The sequence below is a fragment of the Gopherus flavomarginatus genome, chromosome 10, assembly GCF_025201925.1.
Source record: "Gopherus flavomarginatus isolate rGopFla2 chromosome 10, rGopFla2.mat.asm, whole genome shotgun sequence".
Lineage (NCBI taxonomy): Eukaryota > Metazoa > Chordata > Testudines > Testudinidae > Gopherus > Gopherus flavomarginatus.
In genome coordinates this window covers 11,198,964-11,223,116 of record NC_066626.1, presented here as the reverse complement: position 1 = coordinate 11,223,116, position 24,153 = coordinate 11,198,964, and the positions used below count along the sequence as shown (strand labels likewise).

Genomic DNA, 24,153 nt, shown 5'->3' with positions numbered 1-24,153 from the left:
TGGCAATTTTCTTATATTTAAAGAGTGATCAGGACACAGACTCCAGATCCTGGCATGAGACGACAAGGGCTTGTGGGGAGTGGGTGGAGAAGGAGAGAGAAAAATATTAAATATAAAAGCAAAGGGATGGAAGAGGCCAACTCTGAAAATGTTCATATTTTATAATAAAGCTGTAGGGAAAAATAAACATGTTTACCTGGTAGCAGCTGTACTTACTCCTAGTACAGTGCTAGAGCCCATCCAGTGCCTGTGGAAGCTAAAGGAGAGATTCTTGTGGACTTCAGGGAGAGTTGGATAAGGCCCCTTTTGAGAGAACTCCCTGAGCTGGCCTTTGGGAGCATCCCTGTTGCAAACAGCATGGCCAGCCCGTGCTCAGTTCTCACAAGCGTGCTCTGCAGATCATCTCTCAGGTGAAGGACATGCCAGTCTTCTTCTGAGAGTTCCATTGTGCTTGTTTTTGAAAAAAATTATGGATGCACAGAAGAGACGTTGGGGCCAGTAAATCCATTTTCCTTAGTGCAGTTACAACTAAGATGAATTTGGCCCTCCATAGTCAAGGTTGTATGGAGACTGTCAGTGTAAGTTATATTTTCTACCCACACCCACACTCCTGCATTTTGATGGGAAGGGGCAATTTATGTGAAAGCTTGTATGGCTAAAGTAGATTAGGAAGAAGACTTTTTACCTGAGAACTTGGAAACTGGAAGATAAAGTTTCCTTTGTTAAGTGGTACTTAGTGCCATCACCTGTGTATTAAATTCTATAACAGTATCTCAGAATTTTTCAGCCACTTTCTCTCAGCAGAGGAAATATTTAAGTTTCATGTATGAATATACGTCTGTAACTGGGCTGGCGGCCCACATCTTGGGCTTGTGTCTTTTATTTTAAGAAGAGTGAAAACAAGACAGGAAAAATACAAGTGGGGAGTGAGGGATAAAGAGGAGAGAGCTCTGTCCCTGAAAGTTTCAGTCATCCCCTTTCCTGGAGGAAGCCCTCACTGAAAGCCTCAAATTCTTAAGTCATTTTTTGTCAGGAGGCACAGCTGTTGTTTCCACCTTCCAACAACTTAAAAGGGTTGCCATTGTCAGCTCCTTTCTCCAGGCGTGAAATCCTAGGCAGTTCCTACAGGCATGGCTTAGTACCCTCCACTGGTACCTTGTTACAGATTTGACACTACCCCAGCAGTGTTCCCTCTGATTTTTTACATCCATTTGCGAATGAATTTTATGTGCACCAATATGGAGGTGATGTGTGGTGGGGGTGAGACCAATGGGTTTGGAGTGTGGGAGGGGGTGTGGGGATGAGGGCTCCAGTGGGGGGGGCTCTGAGGTGGGGCCAGGGATGAGGGGTTTGGGGTGCAGGAGGGGGCTCAGGACTGGAGCAGAGGGTTGGGCTTCAGGGGGATGGGAGCTGTGGTGTGGGGCTGCGGATGAAGGATGTGATGCATAGCCAGAAAGTGTTAAGCAGCTTGCAGGCCAATTGACCCAGAGTCAAGCATTAGAGAGATGTGAGAATGGTATGTATGTGGTAATTAAGGCCATTGCTTGCTAGATACGCTAGAACTTTGAAATATATAGCAAATCACCTGAGAATGATGGAAAATGGACAATTGACTTATGTTAATCTGGGTGGGTAATTACCGGCGATGCTTAGGAAATGGGATCTACTTTAAAAGTCCTCATGATTGCCTGTTGTTCGCCAAATGACTCCGAGCTGTCATGTGAAGGCCAGAAAACTGTGTAAAAGAACATTGGGTCCTGATCCTGTCATCTCAGACCTGCTTAAGCTTAATCAGGGGAAGTTTGAGTTGCAAGATTGAGATCCCAGTCCTAAACTGGAACACCCTGAATATGGACATTGGACTCTAACTTATGAACTAAATTCTAAAAGAACTCTTTGGAACTACAAAGCTCACTGTCTCTGCTATGAATCTGAATCTCAAGAACTGTACTCATGTCTGTATGTATACTAATCTTCTAACCATTACACTCTCTCTTTTCTTCTTTAATAAATTTTAGTTTAGTTAATAAGAATTGGCTGTAAGTGTGTATTTGGGTAAAATCTAGAATATTCATTAACCTGGGAGGTAATGTGTCCAATCCTTTGGGATTGGTAGAACTATTTTATACGATGAATAAGATTTTCAGTAATCCTCATCATATTTGACTTGGGTGTGTGAGTGGAGGCCTGAGGCTGGGTTGCTTTAAGAGAACTGTGTTGTTGGCTTCTGGGTAACCAGTGAGGTATTATAGAAGCTGTCTTGTGCTGGCTTGGTGAATGTAAGTATACCTCTACCTCGATATATCATTGTCCTCGGGAGCCAAAAAATTTTACCGCGTTGTAGGTGAAACCACGTTATAACGAACTTGATTTGATCCACCGGAGCACACAATCCTGCCCCTGCAGAGCTTTGCTTTACCACGTTATATCCGAATTCATGTCATATCGGGTGGCGTTGAATCAGGGTAGAAGTATATTGGAATATCCACCAGCTTTGGGGATTTCCTGCCCCATTCTTTGCAGTTCACCCTAATTGAGTGACCTCAGTTGGCTCCCCTGGGACGCTGGTCACAAGGGACTTGGGGTGCAGGCTGCCCCGGGGCTACGGCAGGGAGACAGGATCCCAGCCCTCTCTCACTGCAGCAGCCCTGCCTCCCCAGGGGAGTGGTGCCTGTCCCCGGCCGCGGCAGCTCCAGAGATGGTGCCGGAACCAGAGGAGAGTTGCCTCTCCCTGCCTGCGCGGCTGCCCAGCTTAGAGGGAGCTTGGCACCCCAGCCTTACACCTTGGAGGTTTTTTATTTTGTTTTGTTTTTTCTTTCTCTTGTTTTGATGACTTTTCTTTTGTTGTGTCTCCTTCACTCTGATGAGGGTGGGTTTTTTTGAGGCATCGCACTTCCTACAGAAGCCAAGTATTCTCTAGAGTTGATATTCTTCCTCTTAGCCAAGTAAAGTCCCGTCACATACAGTCTCTTCTGAAAAATAAATTCAAATATTCATAAAAAGCAGTTTTAACAGACTAATTAGTTCAGAGAAAATGCACTGAATGACAGAAAAAAGATTAATCAAGATAATGTGTAAAAGGAAAGGGGGACATACAAAGGTGATACAAGATTTATTTTTATTATTTGATAAAATGTTTGCTTTGCCCAGCATTCTGAATCTATGGTTTGGATATACCTAACACACAAAACCCAACATCTAGATGGAGTTGGGTAATGAATAATCCCAAGACTCCTCTGGTTTCTGTAGATCACCTTACCATTTTTTTTTGGTAAGTTGGCTATAACTGCATAGAATATGTTGGAAATTATGGCAGCTTCTTATCTAAAACAATGCTGCTATATACGTAAATCAAATACACTTACATGCTGATAGTTACTTTTCTTTGCTTCCTATTCAGAGTCAGGTGGACCCTTTATAGACCAGGTATATGTCCTACAGAGCTATGCAGAAGGATGGAAAGAAGGAACTTGGGAAGAGAAAATAGATGAGAGGCCATGCATTGATCAGCTCATGTACTCAAAAGACAAACATGAATACTACAGGTAATACTTTACAGGATATTGGACTCCTTAATTTTCCCATTTAGTTCAGTCAATGAGACATTTGCCTTCCTTCCACATGCAGTCTGGTTGGTTTGTTGAACTTGCTCATGAGGATCTAGGAGCTTGAGGCTGATTTTGCTACGTTTGTAGAGAGCAGTGAAGCTGTTGTTTTGGTTAGGGGAAGGGATGGTAGGAGTCAGCGTAAAGTAGTACAATAGTGGTAGCAGGATGAAAATTTTTATTTCCTACAGGTTTTGTAAGGACACCTAGGAAAATCACTACAGCAGCAGTCTTATTGCTGCCATATTAGTTGATTGTGGTTTTTCTTTCCCCGGCTTTTCGATGGGAAAATACTTTGAACAGGTGAGGCTGACCCTGGAAAAGGCACTTTGGAAATATATTTTTCTAGCACAGTTCTTGATTGAAAGCAATGCATTATTGCTCTTGACACCCTCTAGAAGAATCTCAAGGGGCAAGGTCTGTGCTCAGTTGTTTAATTCTGGTTTGTTTTTTGTTTTTTTGTACAAGCATTTGCATTCTGCAAAACCAGACATTAATTCTGAGAACTAAAGATTATGGAAAGCTTGAAAAATCACCGAGTGATCTGCTCTTAAAGTTAGAAAGAAGGATTTCTCAAAACAAAAACTAGCCCTTAATCAAAGATTAATGCAGACTAACTTTGAAAACTGTTCCAAATAAAATCTTATAGGCAGTGAGATGAACGTCTGATTTTTCTACACAATCACTATAAAATTTCATTTGCACTTTGAAATTTAACTACTTGGTTCTTTACTAATGGAAGAATAATGGCTTCACAGCAGCCTCTGGCTATCCAGCTATCAGAAATTGTCACAGGTGTATTCTGTCACTTATACTAGGAAAGAAAGCTGTTCATTTTCTTTGAAATGTGGTCCTCACCATAGTTATCTAGGCCTTTGTTAACTCAGAACTGGTTTACTGCGTGGTGCTCAGGATGGACCTACATCATCTAACCATTTGTAAATCCTGATAGTTCAGAAACCATTACGAGCTCCTCTGTTCTCAAGGGGATCAACAGTCCTATAGTATCTAAAAAACTAAAGGTTTATTAATATTAAAAAAGAGTTATTAAGAGGTTAAAACGAATCCTATACATTACAGTTGATTTCAGAGTTTGTAGACCAGGATAATAGCAGTGATGTTAAATCTGCTGGCTTGCAATAAGTCTCTCCGGATCATTGCAAATATTGAGTCCTCAGTCCATTGTTCAAAGCTCTTCTTTTGTTGGAAATCATGGTCTAGAGATGTGGAGCAGCAAAGAGGCAAGAAGTTGATGTCAGTCTCCAGGTTATATCCCCCAGTCTGTGTATATGGAAAGTTACTGTCTCAAACATAGTCAGGGAACACACGTTCTACATGCCTTGCTGAGTCACTGGGCCTCCATTGTCCATATGCTCTCTGAGGCGTCCTCTGCAGCGGCCCATTGGAAGAATTGATTCTCCTTAAATGACTCATTAACCATGGCTGTAAATCTGTCTTGTGGCTGTTACCCAGGAACAGAACATGTTTGAAATGCAAACACAGAGCAATGATTCATAACTTCATATACAATGATAATACATGCATATAAACAGGATAACAATACTTAACAGACTGTAACATTTCCACTGATACCTTAAAAATCATACTTTGTACAGGATCTATTGCAATTGTATAACAGTGGTAGCAACAGTGATATAAATGGTCACCTTTCTTTTTATACAGGGTCATACAAGGGCTTTATAACTGAGTTCAGTGAAACCATGATAGTAATGCAGCTCTGATCTAGTATCTCACCTAGTATTGGGTCCCATTATATTTCTAGCACTTTTTATAAATTGATGCAAGCATTGTGAGAGGCCAGTCAGTTTTTAAAGACTAGGAATATATTTTATATTAGTGGTATTTTAGTTTTGAACCATGCTAACTGATTCCACAGGGTATTATTTGCTGGCTATTTGGACACCAAACGAGAAGTTACCTTTGCTTATGATTAGGGCTGTCAAGCGATTAAAAATATTAATTGCAATAAAAAATTAAGTTTGATTTAATCACACTATTATTAAACAATAATAGAATATCATTTATTTAAATATTTTTAGATGTTGTCTACATTTTCAAATATATTGATTTCAATTACAATACAGAATACAAAGTGTACAGTGCTCACTTTATATTTATTTATGATTACAAATATTTGCACTAAAAAAAAGAAATAGCATTTTTCAATTAATCTAATACAAGTACTATAGTGCAATCTCTTTATCGTGAAAGTTGAATTTACAAATGAAGAATTATATACATAAAATAACTATATTCAAAAACAAAACAATGTAAAACTTTAGAGCCTACATGTCCACTCATTCCTACTTCAGCTAATCACTCAGACAAATAAGTTTGGTTACAATTTGCAGGAGATAATGCTTGCCAGCTTCTTGTTTACAGTTTGTCACCTGGAAGTGAAATCAGGCGTTTGCATGGCACTGTTGTAGCCAGTGTCACAAGATATTTATGTGCCAGATGCGCTGAAGATGCATGTGTCCCTTCAGGCTTCAACCACCATTCCAGAGGACATGCGTCCATGCTGATAACTGATTCTGCTCAATAACGATCCAAAGCAGAGCAAACTGACAGGTCTTTTTTTATCATCTGAGTCAGATGCCACCTGTAGGAGGTTGATTTTATTTTTTGGTGGTTCAGGTTCTGTAGTTTCCACATCAGAGTGTCTCTTTTAAGACTTTTGAAAGCATGCTCCACACCTCATCTCTCTCAGATTTTGGACAGCACTTCAGATTCTTAAACTTTGAGTTGAATGCTGTAGCTATTTTTAGAAATCTCATGTTGGTACTTTCTTTGCGTTTTGTCAGATCTGCTGTGAAGTGTTCTTAAAATGAACATGTGCTGGGTCATCATCCAAGACTGCTGCAACATGAAATATATGGCAGAATGCGGGTAAAACAGAACAAGAGACATGCCTGTTCTCTCATTCTTTCTTTCAGGTGATGTAAATAAGAAGCAGGCAGCAGTATCTCCAGCAAATGTAAACAAACTTGTTTATCTTAGCGATTGACTGAACAAGAAGTAGGATTGAGTGGACTTCTAGGCTCTAAAATTTTACATTGTTTTGTTTTTGAGTGCAGTTATGTAACAAAAAATGTACATTCGTAAGTTGCACTTTCACTATAAAGAGATTGCATTACAGTACTTGTATGAGGTGAATTATAATAAAAATATAAAGTGAGCACTGTACACTTTGTATTTTGTGTTGTAATAGAAATCAATATATTTGAAAATTTAGAAAAACATACACAAATTTTATAAATTTTAATTGGTATTCTATTATTTAACAGTGAGATTAATCATGATTAATTTTTTTGAGTTAATCGCATGAGTTAATTGCGATGCTCTATCACTATTTGTCATATTTTCAGTAGAACCTATTTATTCCTCTGGATTATATCAAGTACACCTCTACCCGGATATAACGTGACCCGATATAACACGAATTCTGATATAACGCAGTAAAGCAGTGCTCTGGGGGGGGCGGGGCTGCTCACTCCGGCAGATTAAAGCAAGTTCGATATAACACGGTTTCACCTATAACACGGTTTTTTGGCTTCCGAGGACAGCGTTGTATTGAGGTAGAGGTGTATATATTGTGACCTCTGCGTATGACAAACAGTACTTTTGATTACAAACTCCAAGCAAGATGGGATCTCTATGTTTCTGTCAAATTCTGTAAAAAGTTCTAGCTGTGCAATTCCTGGATTGTTTTCCTGACATATATTTCAGATATCATTGATTAAGGATCTGTTTTTATCATTAAACCTGATTTCTACTTATAACAAGTAAATTCCTGGAGGGTTCTCATAGTCCTGAAGCATCACTATGACAGCACTTATCGTCAGCCTGGATGCTCCTGGATAAGCTAAGATTCAGGAGTTGAGAGAGAACACCTTATTCCCTCTGGGATTCTAGTTACTAGGAAAGGTAGCTGTTTAGTTACTAATAAAGGGACTTAACCTAGATAGCCTTTTATCTGTGTCAGGAGGAAAGCCTCTCCATTTTCCCCAGAAAACACAAGAAGTCTGCTAGGACAGATCTGAAATCAGGCCCTTTACTGTACGCTCGTTTTCTTGTGTATACTCTGCCTGTTATGTAAGTAGAGGGTATCCAGCCCTGCGGCCTAGAGATGAGCATCTGAGTCTATTTTCGTTTGGTTCTGTGTGGTATATAATAATCTGCAGGTGTCTCTTTCAATGACAGCAGAACTGCCTTTAGTGCAGGGGTTGGCAACCTATGGCACGCGTGCCAAACATGGCACGTGAGCCGATTTTTAATGGCACGCTGGAGCCTGCCGGGACTCCAGCGGGCCATTAAAACTCCTGCTGACGCAGCAAGCTGCGGGGTCCGCGCTTGCTGGCCGGAGCGCCGGCCAAACCCCGCAAGCCGCCGGCCCCTGGAGCCCTGCCACCTCGTGCGCAATGCTCTGAGGGGCGGGGCGGGGCTGCATGCATAGCGGCAGGGCTCCAGATGAGCGGAGAGCCTCATGGTAAGGGGTCCGGGGGTGGGGTTAGATAAGGATTGGGGGCAGTCAGGGGACAGAGAGCAGGGTGGGTTGGATCGGGGGTGGGATCCCGGGGGGGGTGGTTGGGGTGGGGGTCTCTGGAGGAGGCAGTTAGGGAGCAGGGGGGTGGATGGGGCATGGGAGTCTCGGGGTCTGTTAGGGGGTGAGGGGTGGATAGGGGTCAGGGTAGTCAGGGGACAGGGAGCAAGGAGGATCCTGGGGGGCAGTTAGGGTGGGGTGTCTCTGGAGGGGGTGATCAGGGGACAAGGAGCTGTGGGGGGTTGGATGAGTTGGGAGCTCTGAGGGGGGCCTGTCAGGGGGTAGGAGTGTGGAGAGGGGTTGGGGCAGGCAGAGAGCAGGGGGGGTTGTATAGGTCCAGAGTTCTGGGGGTCCTGCAGGGGGCGGGGAGTGGTTAGATAGGCATGGGAGTCCAGGGGATCTGTCTCGGTGTGGAGGTGTGGATAAGGGTTGGGGCAGTCAGGGGACAGGTAGGGGGTAGAGTCCTAGGGGGGCAGTCAGGGAACAAGGGGCAGGGAGGCTTAGATAGGGGGTGGGGTCCCAGGAGGGGATAGTTGGCGTTGGGGGTTCTGTGAGGGGAGCAGTCACCCAGCCCTCTGCCCTGAGCCCTGCAGCCCCACACACCCCCCAGGCCCCTGCCCTGAGCCCTGTACCACCCAGCCCTCTGACTCCTTCACCCCCTCCCATGACCCCATCCCTGACTCTGGCAGTCCCACATGTACCCAGGCCCCCTACCCTGACACCTGCACCCCCCTCACATGGCCCCAGCCCTCTGCCCTGACTCTTGCACCCCCACATCCCATGCACTCTGCACATCCCCACCCCCACCCTGAGCACCAAACGGGAGCTCGTGCACCCTCACTCACATTCCCGTCTGCACCCTTCACACCAAATGGGAGCTGACCAGGTAAGTACCCCCACACCCAAACCTCCTGCCCTAACCCTGAGCCCCCTCCCCCATTCTAGCTCCTGGCCAGACCTTTCACCCCCAGCCCTGTGCTCGGTCCACTCCCACCCTCAGCTCAGTGCAGAGAGAGGAAAAGAATAGGCCAGAACCAGGGAGAAGATAGGTACCCACTGTATGTGGGCAGGGCCGGGACCCCAGACTGGCAGCGGGCTGAGCTGGTCCGGCAGCCGGGATGCCAGCTGGCAGGAGCTGGCGGATGGAACCCCTGAGCAGCAGTGGGCTCAGCCGCTGCCGATCTGGGGTTCTGGCTGCCAGACCCTTCCCAGCTGGGGTCCCAGCCACAGGCCCCACTCAGCCCACTGCCGGCCTACGTGAACAGAACCCCAGACCAGCAGCGGGCCGGCGGCATAAGATCAACATTTTAATTTAATTTAAATGAAGCTTCTTAAATATTTTGAAAACCTTGTTTATTTTACAATACAACACTAATTTAGTTATATTATATATAGACTTGTAGAGAGAGACCTTCTAAAAAACATTAAAATGTATTACCGGCACACAAAACCTTAAACTAGAATGAATAAATGAAGAAGACTCGGGACACCACTTCTGAAAGGTTGCTGACCCCTGCTCTAGTGCTTTGTGTGTGTTGGGGGCGGGACCTAGGACTGCGACCTGAACTGGGTGCTTCCCCAACTCCTTGTTACAAACCTAGATTGAAACTTGAAAAAAATAAATTATGGAAACTTCCGCCTGTTAGCTACCACTCTCTTACCTTGGTGGCTTTTAGAGATGCCGAGTCACTGGTCATTGGGAAGAGCTCCACTCAGTACTGCCCGTCAGCCAACTTGCAGACAAAAGGCCTTGTGCTAGTCATTGAGCCATCCTCTGCCACTGCCATAGTCACAAAAGAGCCACTGCATATGATTATTGTTTAGAAATCTGTCTAGACTGTGAACAGAGTAACATGACGGAATGCAACTGAGTTAAGTCCAAAGCAGAATGTGAAGAGTTACAAAGTCATCTCATGGGCAGATGAAATTAAATGCTGATAAATGCAAAGCAATACACATTGGAATACATAATCCCAACTCTACCTACAAAATGATGGGGTCTGAATTACCTGTTACCACTCAAGAAAGAGATCTTCCATATTTGAAGAGAAGGTTAAAGGACTGGAGACCCAAGTATCAATCCTGCGTTGCATCAGAAAAAATGAAGATTTTCTGGATAGAAGTCAGCGTTTGGTACTGCAAGCACAGCATGCTGAAGAATCAGAGAGGGCAGTGCAGAATGGGGAAGAAAATTGGCAGCATGTGACCTCCAGACAAAGAAAGGTTAGAACCCATGTACCCCCAATGCAGATTGAGGCAAGTAACCATTTTCAGGCTCTCTGCACAGGTACTATGTCGGAGAATGGTTTGGAAGAGTCATCTGAGGGAAGGGATCAGAAAGAGACCCCATTGGCAGGAACGCATGGGATGCATTTTCCTAGGGATGGGGGTTCCACGACCACCAGTCCTAAGAGGAGGAGATGGGTGGTGGTGGTTGGGGACTCACTCCTAAGGGAGATGGAGTCATCCATCTGTCATCCATACCAGGAAACTCGAAGTGTGCTGCTTGCCTAGTGCTAGAATTCAGGATGTGACGGAGTGTCTGCCAAGACTGATCAAGTCCCCAGACCACTATCCCTTCCTACCTCTCCACCTGAGCACCAGTGATACTGCCCAGAATGACCTTGAGTGGATCACTGCAGACTACGTAGCTCTGGGAAGAAGGATAAAGGAGTTTGAGGCGCAAGTCGTGTTCTCATCCATCCACCCTGTTGAAGGAAAAGGCCCAGGTAGAGCCCATCGAATTGTGGAGGTAAATGTGTGTTTGTGTGTTGGAGAGAGCTCTTTGGATTTTTGACCATGGGATGTTGTTCCAGGAAGAAGGATTGGTAGGAAGAGATGGAATCCACCCAATGAAGAGAGGGAAGAGCATCTTCGCAGGCAGACTTGCTAACCTAGTGAGGAGGGATTTAAACTAGGTTCGCTGGGAGATGGCGACCTAAGCCTGGACGTAAGTGGGAAGTGGGATCACCCTGACATCTGCTGGAAGAGTAATAACACAGACAATCCAGGAAGTTTTTGTAGAGTGTTGAGGACAACTTCGTGATGCAAGTGCTGGAGGAACCAACTAGGGGCCATGCTCCTCTTGACCTGCTACTCACAAACAGGGAAGAATTCGTAGGGGAAGCAAAAGTGGATGGGAACCTGGGAGGCAGTGACCATGAGATGGTCGAGTTCAGGATCCTGACAAAAAGAAGGAGAGCAGCAGATTACGGACTCTGGACTTCAGAAAAGCAGACTTTGACTCAGAATTCAAGCAGAACTGATGGGCATGATCCCCTAGGAGGCCAGTATGAAGAGGAAAGGCGTCCAGGAGAGCTGGCTGTATTTTAAAGAAGTCTTACTGAGGTTGCAGGAACAAACCATCCTGATGTGCAGAAAAAATAGCAAATATGGCAGGCGACCAGTTTGGCTTAACAGAAATCTTCAGCAGTTGTGGGAACTATAGCCACCCCAACATTTGCTCCCCCTGTAGCAGCTGCCACTTTCCAGCAGCCCACCTCTGAAGGCAGAGCGAGGAGAGCAGCAGCAGCTGCTGGTTGGGCTTCCAGCTCTGAAGGTAGCAGCGCTAGCAACAGTACAGGAGTAAGGCCAGGCAGGGGGCCGCGGTGCCCAAGTACAGTGCCTAGCCTGCGTCTCTGCCTGCCAGGGCATGCTGCCCATGGCACATGGAGGGTCTGGGGCTCACCACAGCTGGCTGAACTGACCTGCTCCGACCTGGGCTCCTGGGCCCCACCTCTGTGATTACTGCTTCCCCTCTCAGTGACTGTTACTGGCTGCGAGCAATCGAAGGGTAGCAGGGAGGTCAGGAGGTGAGAGCAGGAGCGTGGCCGGAACTTACCTGAGGAAGCGCAGGGGGTGGGGCCACAAAGAGGGGCAGGGCCTCGTGTGCACCTCCCCGATTTTCTGTCTAGCCCACCTCAGCCCCTAGACTGGGAAGAGGCTGGCACTGCCTCTGTTAGGAACAATTAGGAAAGGCATAGATAATAAGACAGAAAATTTCATAATGCTGCTATATAAACCCATGGTACTCCCATATCTTGAATACTGTATGCAGTTTGGTCACCCCATCTCTAGGAATATATATTAACTACAGAGAAGGGTAATAAAAATGATTAAAGGTATGAACAGCATATGAAGAGAGAGTAAAAAGGCTGGGACTATTCTGCTTGGAAAAGAGACAGCTAAAGGGAGGCTATGATAGTGGTCCATAAAATCGTGACTGGTATGGAAAAGGTGAATAAAGAAGTGATATTTACCCCTTCACATAACACAAGAACCAGGATGAAATTAATAGGCAGCAGAATTTAAACAAAATGAAGTACTTCACACAACACACAGGCAACCTGTGGAACTTGTTGCCAGAGGATGTTGTGAAGGGCAAAACTATAACTGGGTTCAAAAAAGAATTAGATCAGTTCATGGGGGATAGGTCCATCAATGGCTATTAGCCAAAATGGTCAGCGCTGCATTCCCCTGAACATATGACTGCCAAATGCTGGGCCTGAACAACAGGGAATGGATCACCTGATAATTTCCCTGGTCTGTTCATTCCCTTTGAAGCATCTGACATTGGCCACTGATGGAAGAGATGGACCACTTGGCTGTTTTTATATTCTAATAAATTAGAGATGCGTTTGTTGGCGAAATTACCAACTTACTTTCATTTAAAACCTGGTAACTTTAGCTCTACAAATAGTTACTTTTGATCAGGAAAAAAGTTGTTCCATTTTTTTTTAACCCCAATAACAACAAAATGTACTCTGAAAATCATAAAATATCAGGGTTGGAAGGGACCTCAGGAGGTATCTAGTCTAACCCCTTGCTCAGGGCAGGACCAATCCCCAGACAGATTTTTGCCTCCGATCCCTAAATGGCCCCCTCAGGGATTGAGCTCACAACCCTGGGTTTAGCAGGCCAATGCTCAAACCTCTGAGCTATCCCTCTCAAGAGAACTAAATCAATCATTATTGCATATAATGATATTGTAAAGATATTTTCTTTTTTTAAGGAGTACATGTACATTTTGGTTGAGACCAAAGACTATTTTTTCCTCTAGAATGTGCTGCTAACTAATCTTACTGTACAAAGCAAATTCATCTTAAACCAGTGATGTATTAATTGGAGACTTTTTTACTATCTTACAGGGGATGGTTCTGGGGTTACGAGGAAACACGAGGCCTAAATGTTTCTTGTCTGTCTGTCCAAGGATCAGCCTCTATCATAGCTCCTGTTCTTTTGAAAAACACTTCAGCACGGTGAGTTGCCTCTATGTTATTTTTGTGTGTGTTCGCAGCTAGGAGAAAGGTGTCAACAGTTTCTGGCATGTTACACTATGATGGTATCTCCTCCCTGGAGAAGTATAGTTCATTAGAAATGTTATAAAATGTCTGGCATCAGACAGGAGGATGAGGTAAACAAGTCTTTCTTCGGACAACTAACAGACGTTTCCATATCACAGGCCCTGGTTCTAATGGCGGACTTCAATCACCTGACATCTGCTGGGAGAGCAATACAGCAGTGCACAGACAATCCAGGAAGTTTTTTGATTGTGTTGGGGACAACTGCCTGGTGCAAGTGCTGGAGGAACCAACTAGGGGCCGTGCTCCTCTTGACCTGCTGCTCACAAACAGGGAAGAATCAGTAGAGGAAGTAGACATAGGTGGCAACCTGGGCAGCAGTGACCATGAGATGGTCGAGTTCAGAATCCCGACAAAAGGAAGAAAGGGGAGCAGCAGAATACGGACCCTCGACTTCAGAAAAGCAGACTTTGACTCCCTCAGGGAACTGATGGGCAGGATCACCTGGGAGGCTAATATGAGGGGGAAAGGAGAGCAGGAGAGCTGGCTGTATTTTAAAGAAGCTTATTGAGGTTGCAGGAACAAACCATCCCGATGTGCAGAAAGAATAGCAAATGTGGCAAACGACCAGCGTGGCTTAATAGTGAAATCTTCAGGGAGCGTAAACAAAAAAGGAAGCTTACAAGAAATGGAAACTTGGACACATGACTAGGAAGAGGTATACAAATATTGCCCGAGCATGCAGGGATGTTATCAGGCAGGCGAAAGCACAGTTAGAGTTGCAGCTAGAAAGGGATGTGAAGGGTAACAGGAAGGGTTTCTACAGGTATGTTAGCAACAAGAAAAAGGTCAGGGAACGTGTGGGACCCTTACTGAATAGAGGTGGCAAACTAGTGAGAGATGATGTGGAAATAGCTGAAGTACTCAATGCTTTTTTTGCCTCAGCATTCACAGACAAGGTCAGCTCCCAGACTGCTGCACTGGGCAGTACAATATGGGGAGGAGGTGAGCAGCCCTCAGTGGTGAAAGAACAGTTTAACAACTATTTAGAAAAGCTGGACATACACAAGTCCATGGGGTCGGATGCAGTGCATCCAAGGATGCTGAAGGAGTTGGCTGATGTGATTGTCTGATTGGGAGCTGGCCGATTGGTGATCGGGGGAGGTTCCAGATGATTGGGAAAAGGCAAATATAGTGCCCATCTTTTAAAAAGGAAAAAGGGAGAATGTGGGGAACTACAGACCAGTCAGCCTCACCTCGGTCCCTGGAAAAATCATGGATCAGGTCCCCAAGGAATCCATCTTGAAGCACTTGGAGGAGAGGAAGGTGATCAGGAACAGTCAACCTGGATTCACCAAGGGCAAGTCATGCCTGACCAACCTGATTGCCTTCTATGATGAGATAACTGGGTCTGTGGATATGGGAAACGCAGTGGACGTGATATATCTTGACTTTAGCAAAGCTTTTGATACGGTCTTCCACAGTATTCTCCCCAGCAAGTTAAAGACGTTTGGATTGGATGACTGGACTATAATGTGGATAGAAAGCTGGCTAGATCGTCAGGCTCAATGGGTAGTGATCAACGGCTCAATGTCTAGTTGTCAGCCAGTATCAAGCGGAGTGCCCCAGGGATCAGTCCTGCTGCCGGTTTTGTTCAATATCTTCATTAATGACCTGGATGATGGGATGGATTGCACCCTCAGCAAGTTTGCGTCTGACACTAAGCTGCGGGGAAAGGTAGATGTGCTGGAGGATAGGGATGGGGTACAGAGTGACCTGTACAAATTGGAGGATTGGGCTAAAAGAAATCTGAGCTGGTTCAGTAAGGATAAGTGCAGAGTCCTGCACTTAGGACGGAAGAATCTCATGCACTGCTAAAGGCTGGGGACCAACTGGCTAAGTGGCAGTTCTGCAGAAAAGGACATGGGGATTACAGTGTATGAGAAGCTGGATATGAATCAACAGTGTGCCCTTGTTGCCAAGAAGGCTAACGGCATATTGGCTACATTAGTAGTAGTATTACCAACAGATGGAGGGAAGTGATTGTTCCTCTCTATTCGGCACTGTTGAGGCGACATCTGGAGTATTGCGTCCGGTTTTGGGCTGTCCACTATAGAAAGGATGTGGACAAATTGGAGAGAGTCCAGCGGAGGGCAACAAAAATAATAAGGGGGCTGGGGCACATGACTTATGAGGAGCTGCTGAGGGAATTGGGCTTATTTAGTCTGCAACAGAGAAGAGTGAAGTGGGATTTGATAGCAGCCTTTAACTACCTGAAGGGGGGCGTCCAAAGAGGATGGAGCTCGGCTGTTCTCAGTGGTGGCAGATGACAGAAGAAGGAGCAATGGTCTCAAGTTGCAGTAGTGGGGAGGTCTAGGTTGGATATTAGGAAAAACTATTTCACTAGGAGGGTGGTGAAGCACTGGAATGGGTTCCCTAGGGAGGTGGTGATATCTCCTTCCTTATAGCTTTTTACGGCCTGGCTTGACAAAGTTGTGGCTGGGATGGTTTAGTTGGACTAGATGACCTCCTGAGGTCTCTTCCAACCCTAATATTCTACGTTTCTATGATCAGAGGTCCAAATTATAGCTGACTTGAAGACTAAAAATGCACAGATTTTTTTCCATAGTGTTGGTTGCTGCTGTTTGTTTGAGCATCGTTACCGTATTTAGCATAGTACTGAACAAGGAGATAAATACCCTGCCCACAGTCAATTTACAATCTGAATACATACTTACTACACGTGATATTATTGCCTCATTTCTCAGCCCTGCTCACTGCACCCACCTTGATTGTAGCATTTAAGAGGAGGTAGCCATAATCTGGGAACATCCTCTGAGGCACTTGTGCAAAGCAGCAGTCCCAAACTCCTTCTGTCTCTCCCTGTTGAGGTATATATACCTTGTTTCCATCTTGTCCTCAGCTGTCTTTGCAGTAGCTCTTTGATCCACTGTCAGGAGTGAATTAACACAGTAGGCTTGGGAGGCAGAGCTGCAATATCTCAGATTTGTTGTGTTTTCGCCCTATCCACTGTTAGAGATGGGGCTGGGCAGGCCAAGAAATTCATGTCCATTTCTTTCCTGGCAGCAGATGATGTCCTCCTAGCAGTAGCCTGATGGGAGGACAGCTGAGGTTAGAGGCACTATAGACCGATGTCCCCTTCTGTAGAAGGGGATTAGGAGGAAGCTCAGGGCCAGCTTCTTTCCATTGGATTGCCCTGAGCTCCCAGGAGCAGTGCTTAACCTGCCCTCACCCAGTGCCTCTTTCCCAACCAGATTCTACTGTCCCACCCCCCCTTCATCGTCCATCTCTCTTGTGGGAGCAGGTTGTCTCATCCCTCTGACCATGTTCTATGAGGTGCCATGAGTCAAGGAGGCAAATATTAATTGGACATTGCTGACTCAACAATTATCAGTATGTTGCTGATTTCACAAGTAAAGTGAAGATGGTCTCTCCTTCCCTCCCCTTCTTACAAGCTGACAAGACATAGGCATGGGTTTCCTGATGCTAAGTATTCAGTTATATTGAATAATAGCAGTAGTGTATCTATCTTTTATTTATAGGCCTTTCCGTAGCTACCATCATCCAGTATTTGAGTACTTGGTAAATAATGAATTTATCTCTGTAGCAACCCTGGGGGTTAAGAAACATAACTATCACTATTTTTACTGGCCAGCTGTTGAGCAGTGAGTAAGATCAACATTTTCAAAAATGAATGCTAATTATCAGATGGCCAATTTGAGTTGCTTTGGGCCTGATTTTCAGAGGTATAGCTCTCCTGCTGCTTCTGTCCATATCAATTGGAGCTGCAGAGTTCAAAGCAGGTTCAAAGTTAGCACCAAGAAACACTGGCCTCTTTTGGAAAATATCACTGCATGAGTTGTCCAAGAGGATCTGTGGCAGAGCTGGGAATGGAGCCCAGGTCTTCCTGTCTCCCATCAAATGCCTTATCCAGGAGGCCATCCTCCTCCTCCATAAGAAGCACTCATGAAGAAGCACCACAGACAGTGATTTAACTATAGTGGATGCTGTCAGGCACCTCCTGGATCAACATACACAATAAGTTTACTAATAACCTTTAAATATAACCAGACAATATTAGAACGTAAGTGACCTGCATAGAGACATCTCTGATTGGCTTTGCTGTTGAGGTAACAGTAGGTATAGAATTTGTACAATGAGATTAACACACACAGAATGAGTTTACCTTAATGTCATAGTTAAACACATGCAGTTCATAAAAGGACACACTAATGGAAAGATAAATATAGTAAGGCTCAAGGCTTTTCTCAGCTTTCATCTTCACATTATCCTTCTGTGTGTAGATAAATACGTACAGTTCCCCCAGACTGCGATGGGAGTTGCATAGTATTAAAGTACAGAACTGGTTCTGTATGTATTAATGTTGGCTTTAACAGCATAATTAGCAATCCAAAATACCCCATAAGTCCTATGTGAGCCAGTAGTACAAGCAGAGCTTTAACTCTTTTGTGTTTTCTCTCTTTAGGATGTTTACAATTTTAACCTCAATCTTATATTAACACATTTCACTTTTTTCTTTGAAAATGGTAAGAGTAAAACTAAACCTTTACTGATTTTACTATGAGATTCTATGGATCTGTATTTGAAATCTTATGCACCTGTGGTTTCACAACAAAGTAACATCACAAAACCATACCTGTGCAACTAATGAAAGTTGATATGATGCACGTTGTCATGTAGTACTGTAAGTAACAATTTGAAATTGTCGCCTGTGTGTCTAACATCTTTTTAGTTTTATACAACTTTGTTTCAAACTAGCTGGGAGACGAATCCTAAGTAAGGACTAGTCAGCCACAAAATTTAAACTAGTAAAAGTCAGCTGTCATGTAATATTCAAAGATCTTACATTTGTTTATAGCAGGAAATAGGAGGAGGTTGTGATTGGTTTGGTTTTGTGACTCTTTCATAACTCAGAAATTTTTTTGTTCCAGTTTATTTTAAATCACCTTTGGGCTGATACAAAACTTGGTCAATTTAAGCTAAAACAGAACCTTACCATAAGTTTATGAACAGGTTAAAATATATATTATTGTGGCCCCGTGTGTTTCTTGATTCTGCAGTCATGAATTTTGTCACAGACTCTACCCCTCTGCCACAGAATTGTTCCCAGAATCTCAACTTCTGTTTAAAAACTGAAATTAAGTATCTACCTTGTATGGTTCAGAAGACAACCTTTCAAATGTAAGCCAAGCATAAATGATGCTATGTTATCTTCCTGAGTTTGCAGAAGGCCTAAAACAAAGACTGTCAGGGATGTGAACTGCTCAATTGGATTTTAACTTTGATACCTAATGACTCAAATTTAAATGTTAAGATAAACTATTTACCTGCTTATCATTTTAGTGGAAAAACTTCTGTGGGAGTTGGATCAGACTTAGTGTGCTCATTCTACAAACCTAAATAACTTCCATATATTTCTGGCTGCCCCAAACTCTAATCTTGATTTTAAAATGATCAGTGATGGAGAATCTCACACGCCCCTCAGTAAGTCATTCCAGTGGTTAATTGTTCTTACTGTTAAATATTTGCATCTTATTTCCAGTTTTGAATTTGTCCAGTTATTTAGTGGTAGTTTACTCAGTGTCCTTTAAAATGTCCAAGGGTGACCAGATCTTCTCTTCATTGGAGATGTTCTCTTGTTTGCTTCCTGAGGGCTGGTCCTGTCACACAAGGAGCTCACAAATGTTTTTAGAGTATAGACTGTACCTTAGAGAGATGAGTTGTGGCTCACTCCCTACCCTGTCCACAAATGTAGACCCCCCCCCGCCATCCTCCCACAGAGGCGCAGAATTCTGTCAGGAGTAGCGCTTATAGTAGCTGTCATAGGGCTACGACGGGACCACACATGGTACTCCTGACAGAATTCTGGGCCCTTGTGGGGACAAAGAATTCACATGGCCCACATATTTCTGTGCCCCCCTCACAGAAAAATGCACAAGAAATCTGGGGGTGGGACACGCGCCTCTTCCTCAGCAGCCCAGGCAGCACGTCTGTTCCAGAGTGCCTGGAGCAGCCTCAGAGATGCAAATCACTGCAGGGTGAGAGGGAGCTTGGCATACATGCCTGCAGGGGAGATGCTTATCGCCGTAAGAGGCCGGGGCTGGGTGTGCATGCCTGCCAACAAGCAAGAGAGATTCTGCCCTCTTGCTTTCTACTGGGGCTTGCTGGGGGCGTGGGAGGGGTAGGTCTTTTTATTATCCAGGAGGAAGGCTCTGTCCTGGAGGCAGAAATGTAGCAGCCTGCCTGTTTGTTAATTGTTCTCATTCTCTGAGGCAGAAATGTAGCAGTGTGCCTGCTTAATAACATTGTTAATGATCCTATTGTTAGATAACTGTTGCTATACTTAGTCAATTCCCCCAGGAACATAAAACCTGTAAAAGTTTTAAGGTCCCTATGTTGCTAGAGTAAGGGAATCAGCTCTGAAGATCTATTGTTTTCTCATTTTTTTCCTGTGCCAAAGTCACACAATAGGGTAGTTTACAGCTCAGGATTTATTTTATTTACCTATTTAAAAAAAAAGACTTTGAGGGCAAATAAAACATTTACCAAGCAGTCCAAAAAATGTCAGGACTATCAGAAGCAACACTTCCTAAAGTACCCCGCCAGGTCCAGGACAATATGACTTTCATGTGTGAAAGTCTGAGCAATTTAAAATGAGGTTCTACTTCTTTTTTTTTTTTTTATTCTCTAGTATAATTTAAATGAAAATCCAGGATTATAACTGGAATGCAGGGTATTAGCTACCAAGTATTTGCAAATTAACTTTCATGTATTTAGTAAATGCTGAATAGTTATTGTGGCTTTTTTTTCTGTATTGTAATTTAAATAAATTTACCAAAACAATTAAAACTGATGGGATTATATTGCATTATTTTGACAAAATATGCAGAATTTTTAATTTTTTGGCAAAGAATCCCCCCAGGAGTAAAGTGCCTAGATGGGACGTAATATTAGGAGAGTTTTTATTTATATTTCATTACCTTAATTAATTTTAGCAGTCAATAATGAGGAGAGCCAGCGCTGTGTGACAAGACAGCCCTTAGTGGTCCCTGGGCCACAATTTGGAAATGCCTTCCTTATACCAAATAGGCTTAGGGACCTGTTGCTGTAAATACAACATGCTGAGGAAAGTGTTTCGCTTAATGTTTACTATGCACACAGAGGGCAGTCTTTGCTTCCCTCGCTACTGTATAAGGAAACATAGTAATGCAAGTTATATTTCTAAGGGAATTGTACTCAACTTTATGATTTTTAACAGGTCAGTGATGTTAGACAGAGCTGAAAACCTCCTTCATGACCACTACGGAGGGAGAGATTATTGGAATGTGAGTATTTTCTAATTAGCTTCTCCAGATTTTCTATTTGATATTAATAAAAACCTAGTATTGACTGTGTTTGTTGCTAATGATTTTGCTGTGAATTCCAAGAAGCAGCCAATCTTGTAGATGATCTGTATGTTGTATATTGCCAGCTGATGGAGCAGGATGTGTCAGACATATAGAATGTTCACGCGCTCCTGCAAGGAGCTCTCTGTGAGTATACTTCTGCTCCTGTTTGAAGCGCAGTTGAAGTCAGTAGGATGCTGATCACAGAGTTCCTTACAGGTACAGGCCTGAGACTATAAACATTTCAGGTGGGATTTTCCAAAATGCTTAACGATGGCCAAATTCCTGACTTCATTGGGAGTAGAGTTAAGTCCCTGAGTGTTTCAGAAATTCTAAACCACAGCCTTTTAATGGGAGGCATCAAGGTTGGAATTTTAATGTTTTCATCAGTGAATCAGTGATTGTGATGTCATGTACTGAATGATCTCTATTTTCCTGTTTCTTGTGAAGCTAAACTAGATTTATGTACACAATTCAGACAGTAGAGTTCAGTTGGTATGCGTGCATGAATTTCTTAGATCTAAAAATCTAGCCAGGTTTGGTTTACAGATAATTACAGTTGCTTTCTAATTTTCAAGAGGAGGTGAGCTTGCTGGAGAGAGCAAACAAATTATGATCCTAAGCCTTGATCCTGCAAACACACAGGCGCTTGACTTAAACCCATGAGTAGTCCTAGTTAACAAATTATTTTCTTGGGTAATTCAGAAAAAATAAACCATGAATTACTTGTGAGGGAAAACTTTCCCCATAATAAAGAGATGTGGATTGATCATAATTTCTAAGACTGAATACTAATCTGTAAAAAATAGTACATAAAACCCATTTGTGTCATAATGTATCTTCTCTCATATGGGCACTATAGACTTTTAAGGCCTAAATTTGCTTGATCAAAATTCATAATCTGCTGGAGAATGTTCTTATTTTAAACAGTTTTTTTAATAGCCATCATTTTAATTAGAGAGATGTTTACCATATGAATTCCGTTACTCTTCTGGAGTAGTGGTTGCTTTATAATTTTATAATTTTTTTGTGACAGTATCTGTTCTTGTGAGCTAGACTCACTTGTGATAAAACATCTGACTTGATGTTGTTTGTTGGTTTTATCAAAGTAGCAAAATATAGAAGAGGTGTAAAATGATCCCAGTGCATGAGATTTGAACTTGTGTGGGGGTTACAGCGCAGATATCCGGGTCCTGTAAATGGGACAACATTTGAAGTATTAGCGTTTGTACCATGTCAATAGCTAAGAGTCTCATCCAAAGAGAGTTGTTGGTTTTTTTCACCAACACAATCCAGCTGACTACCATGTTTGCAAGTTTTATGCAATGAACACAAAACTTGTATTATGTGATTCCCATCATCAGCTACTTTATTTCTCACACATAAAAAGTTGTACATGTTGGCCAAAGCAAAGAGCCTGCAATTCTACAAAAAGAACACGTTCCTAGGTTCTCATATCTGCTAACTACTTAGGTTTCTAGCACTGTTTTGTGTATCACTTTTTTTTTTCTGCACCTACTATATTCTGTTACCAAGTGTTGACCTTGTTAAGTGCTAAAAACCTGCATGATAAATAGTGTGCTGGCTAGACAGGCATGCAGGTCTTTTACAAGTTTACTCTCACAGTTTTGCACCATTTTGAAGCAACAAACTTGTGAGATACAAACATCCTTGCTAACATAGTTTCTAGGTAGAAATCTGGATCTCCACTTTTAAATGATGGAAGAAAAGGAAACTAATGATTACATTCCATCAGCACTGTTCCATCATCATCCTGTTTTGGGCTCCTCCTGTCACCTTTTTATTTGGGATCAGTTGCGCCTGCAACAATGGAAAGGTTACATGGCATCTTTGAAATGCCCCTTTGATTTTATCCTTGTGTGATTCCAGTCAAGGCAGAATTGCATGGCAACTGACAGTAGTAACTTATTTATTTGGGCATAAACTTTCGTGAACTAGAACCCACTCGTCTCCAAGGTGCCACAAGTACTCCTTGTTGTTTTTGCTGATACAGACTAACACGGCTACCCCTCTGAAACCTGTGACAGTAGTGTCAGCAGCTTGTCCAAACCTCCTTCAGTTCCTTTTGTAAGTGTTGTCCTCTCTGTAGAGTCCCTTTTTGTGTAAAATGCGTGCTGTGTTTTGTCCTCCTTGTGCTAGTCTCATATTTCAACTTACTAGTTGAATGCAAATACAGATGCACAGTCTACCTGAGAGTTCCCCCCTAGTGTCACTGAGAACTGGGGCATCAATCCTTTTTTCAGTCATCCATCCCTGAGACTGAGGGTGGTTTCAGAAGAACATTGAAGAGCTGCTGGAATATCAGGATCAGGAACTTAAATAATTGTGGCTACATTTTGATGATGATGGCAGTATTGTAAATGTCTCACTTGCCCAATCATCAGAATCATCAATGTTGTGCTCTTCCACTCCAATAGCCAAGATTTCGTTAGGTGACACATCTGGTCGTGAAGGATCCAAAGAAATGAGTTTACTGCAGTTTTCTTGCAGAGTGATCTCTCTTGTCAATGTTTCCATTTAGAAGAATTACTTAGAAAAATTGTCTATTTTTATTACTGCAGTCATCCAATCACTTCCTTCATCTTCAGGCATGTTGAGTCAGATAAATTAATTCATTGATATGAGGATCCCTGAACACTAATCACCCATTTTCAGTATTGATCAGCCGCTTTCACATTTACTGTAGTTGAAATGAGACACTGCTATGAAATGAATTCAACTCCATAAAGACTAGAAAGTAAGATGACTCGTCCACTTTGTAGAGCAACCATGTTAACAGATGCCCCACCCACTTTCTAAATGTTTCTAGACTGTAACAAATCAGCGCCCCATCCCCAACAATGCAACTCCATGCACTCCCCTCTTCAACATTCAATGACATTTGATTTTATCAATGAGTCACACTGCTGTCTCCAGTCACTCATCACTCCAGCCGTTCCTGTTTCCTTCTGAGCTTCTAGAAGGTACAGTTGCTTTATTATCAGGGGGTAGCCATGTTAGTTTTCATCCACAACAACAACAACGAGTCTGGTAGCACCTTAAAGAATAACAGATTTGTTTGGGCATAAGCTTTCATGGGTAAAAAACCCACTTCTTCAGATGCAACGAAGAAGTGGGTTTTTTACCCAAGAAAGCTTATGCCCAAATAAATCTGTTAGTCTTTAAGGTGCCACCGGACTCCTAGTTGCTTTAATGTTTCCTAAGTGGTGTGACTGAGAACTTTAGTATTCTCATCA

The 24,153-nt window shown here is 43.2% G+C and overlaps 1 protein-coding gene across 5 annotated transcripts in view; it reads left to right on the top strand.

Annotated features, from left to right (window-relative positions):
- Positions 1-24,153, top strand: part of POFUT2 (protein O-fucosyltransferase 2) — a 114,943-nt gene that overhangs the window by 7,756 nt on the left and 83,034 nt on the right. For all 5 annotated transcript variants that reach the window (XR_007768348.1, XM_050916541.1, XM_050916540.1 and 2 more), the window contains exons 3-5: positions 3,401-3,545; positions 13,317-13,427; positions 20,770-20,836. Coding sequence is in view for 4 of the 5 variants with exons in the window: in XM_050916541.1 (XP_050772498.1) it covers positions 3,401-3,545; positions 13,317-13,427; positions 20,770-20,836 (323 nt within the window). In the remaining variant the exon portion in view is untranslated. The remainder of the gene's footprint in view (positions 1-3,400; positions 3,546-13,316; positions 13,428-20,769; positions 20,837-24,153) is intronic.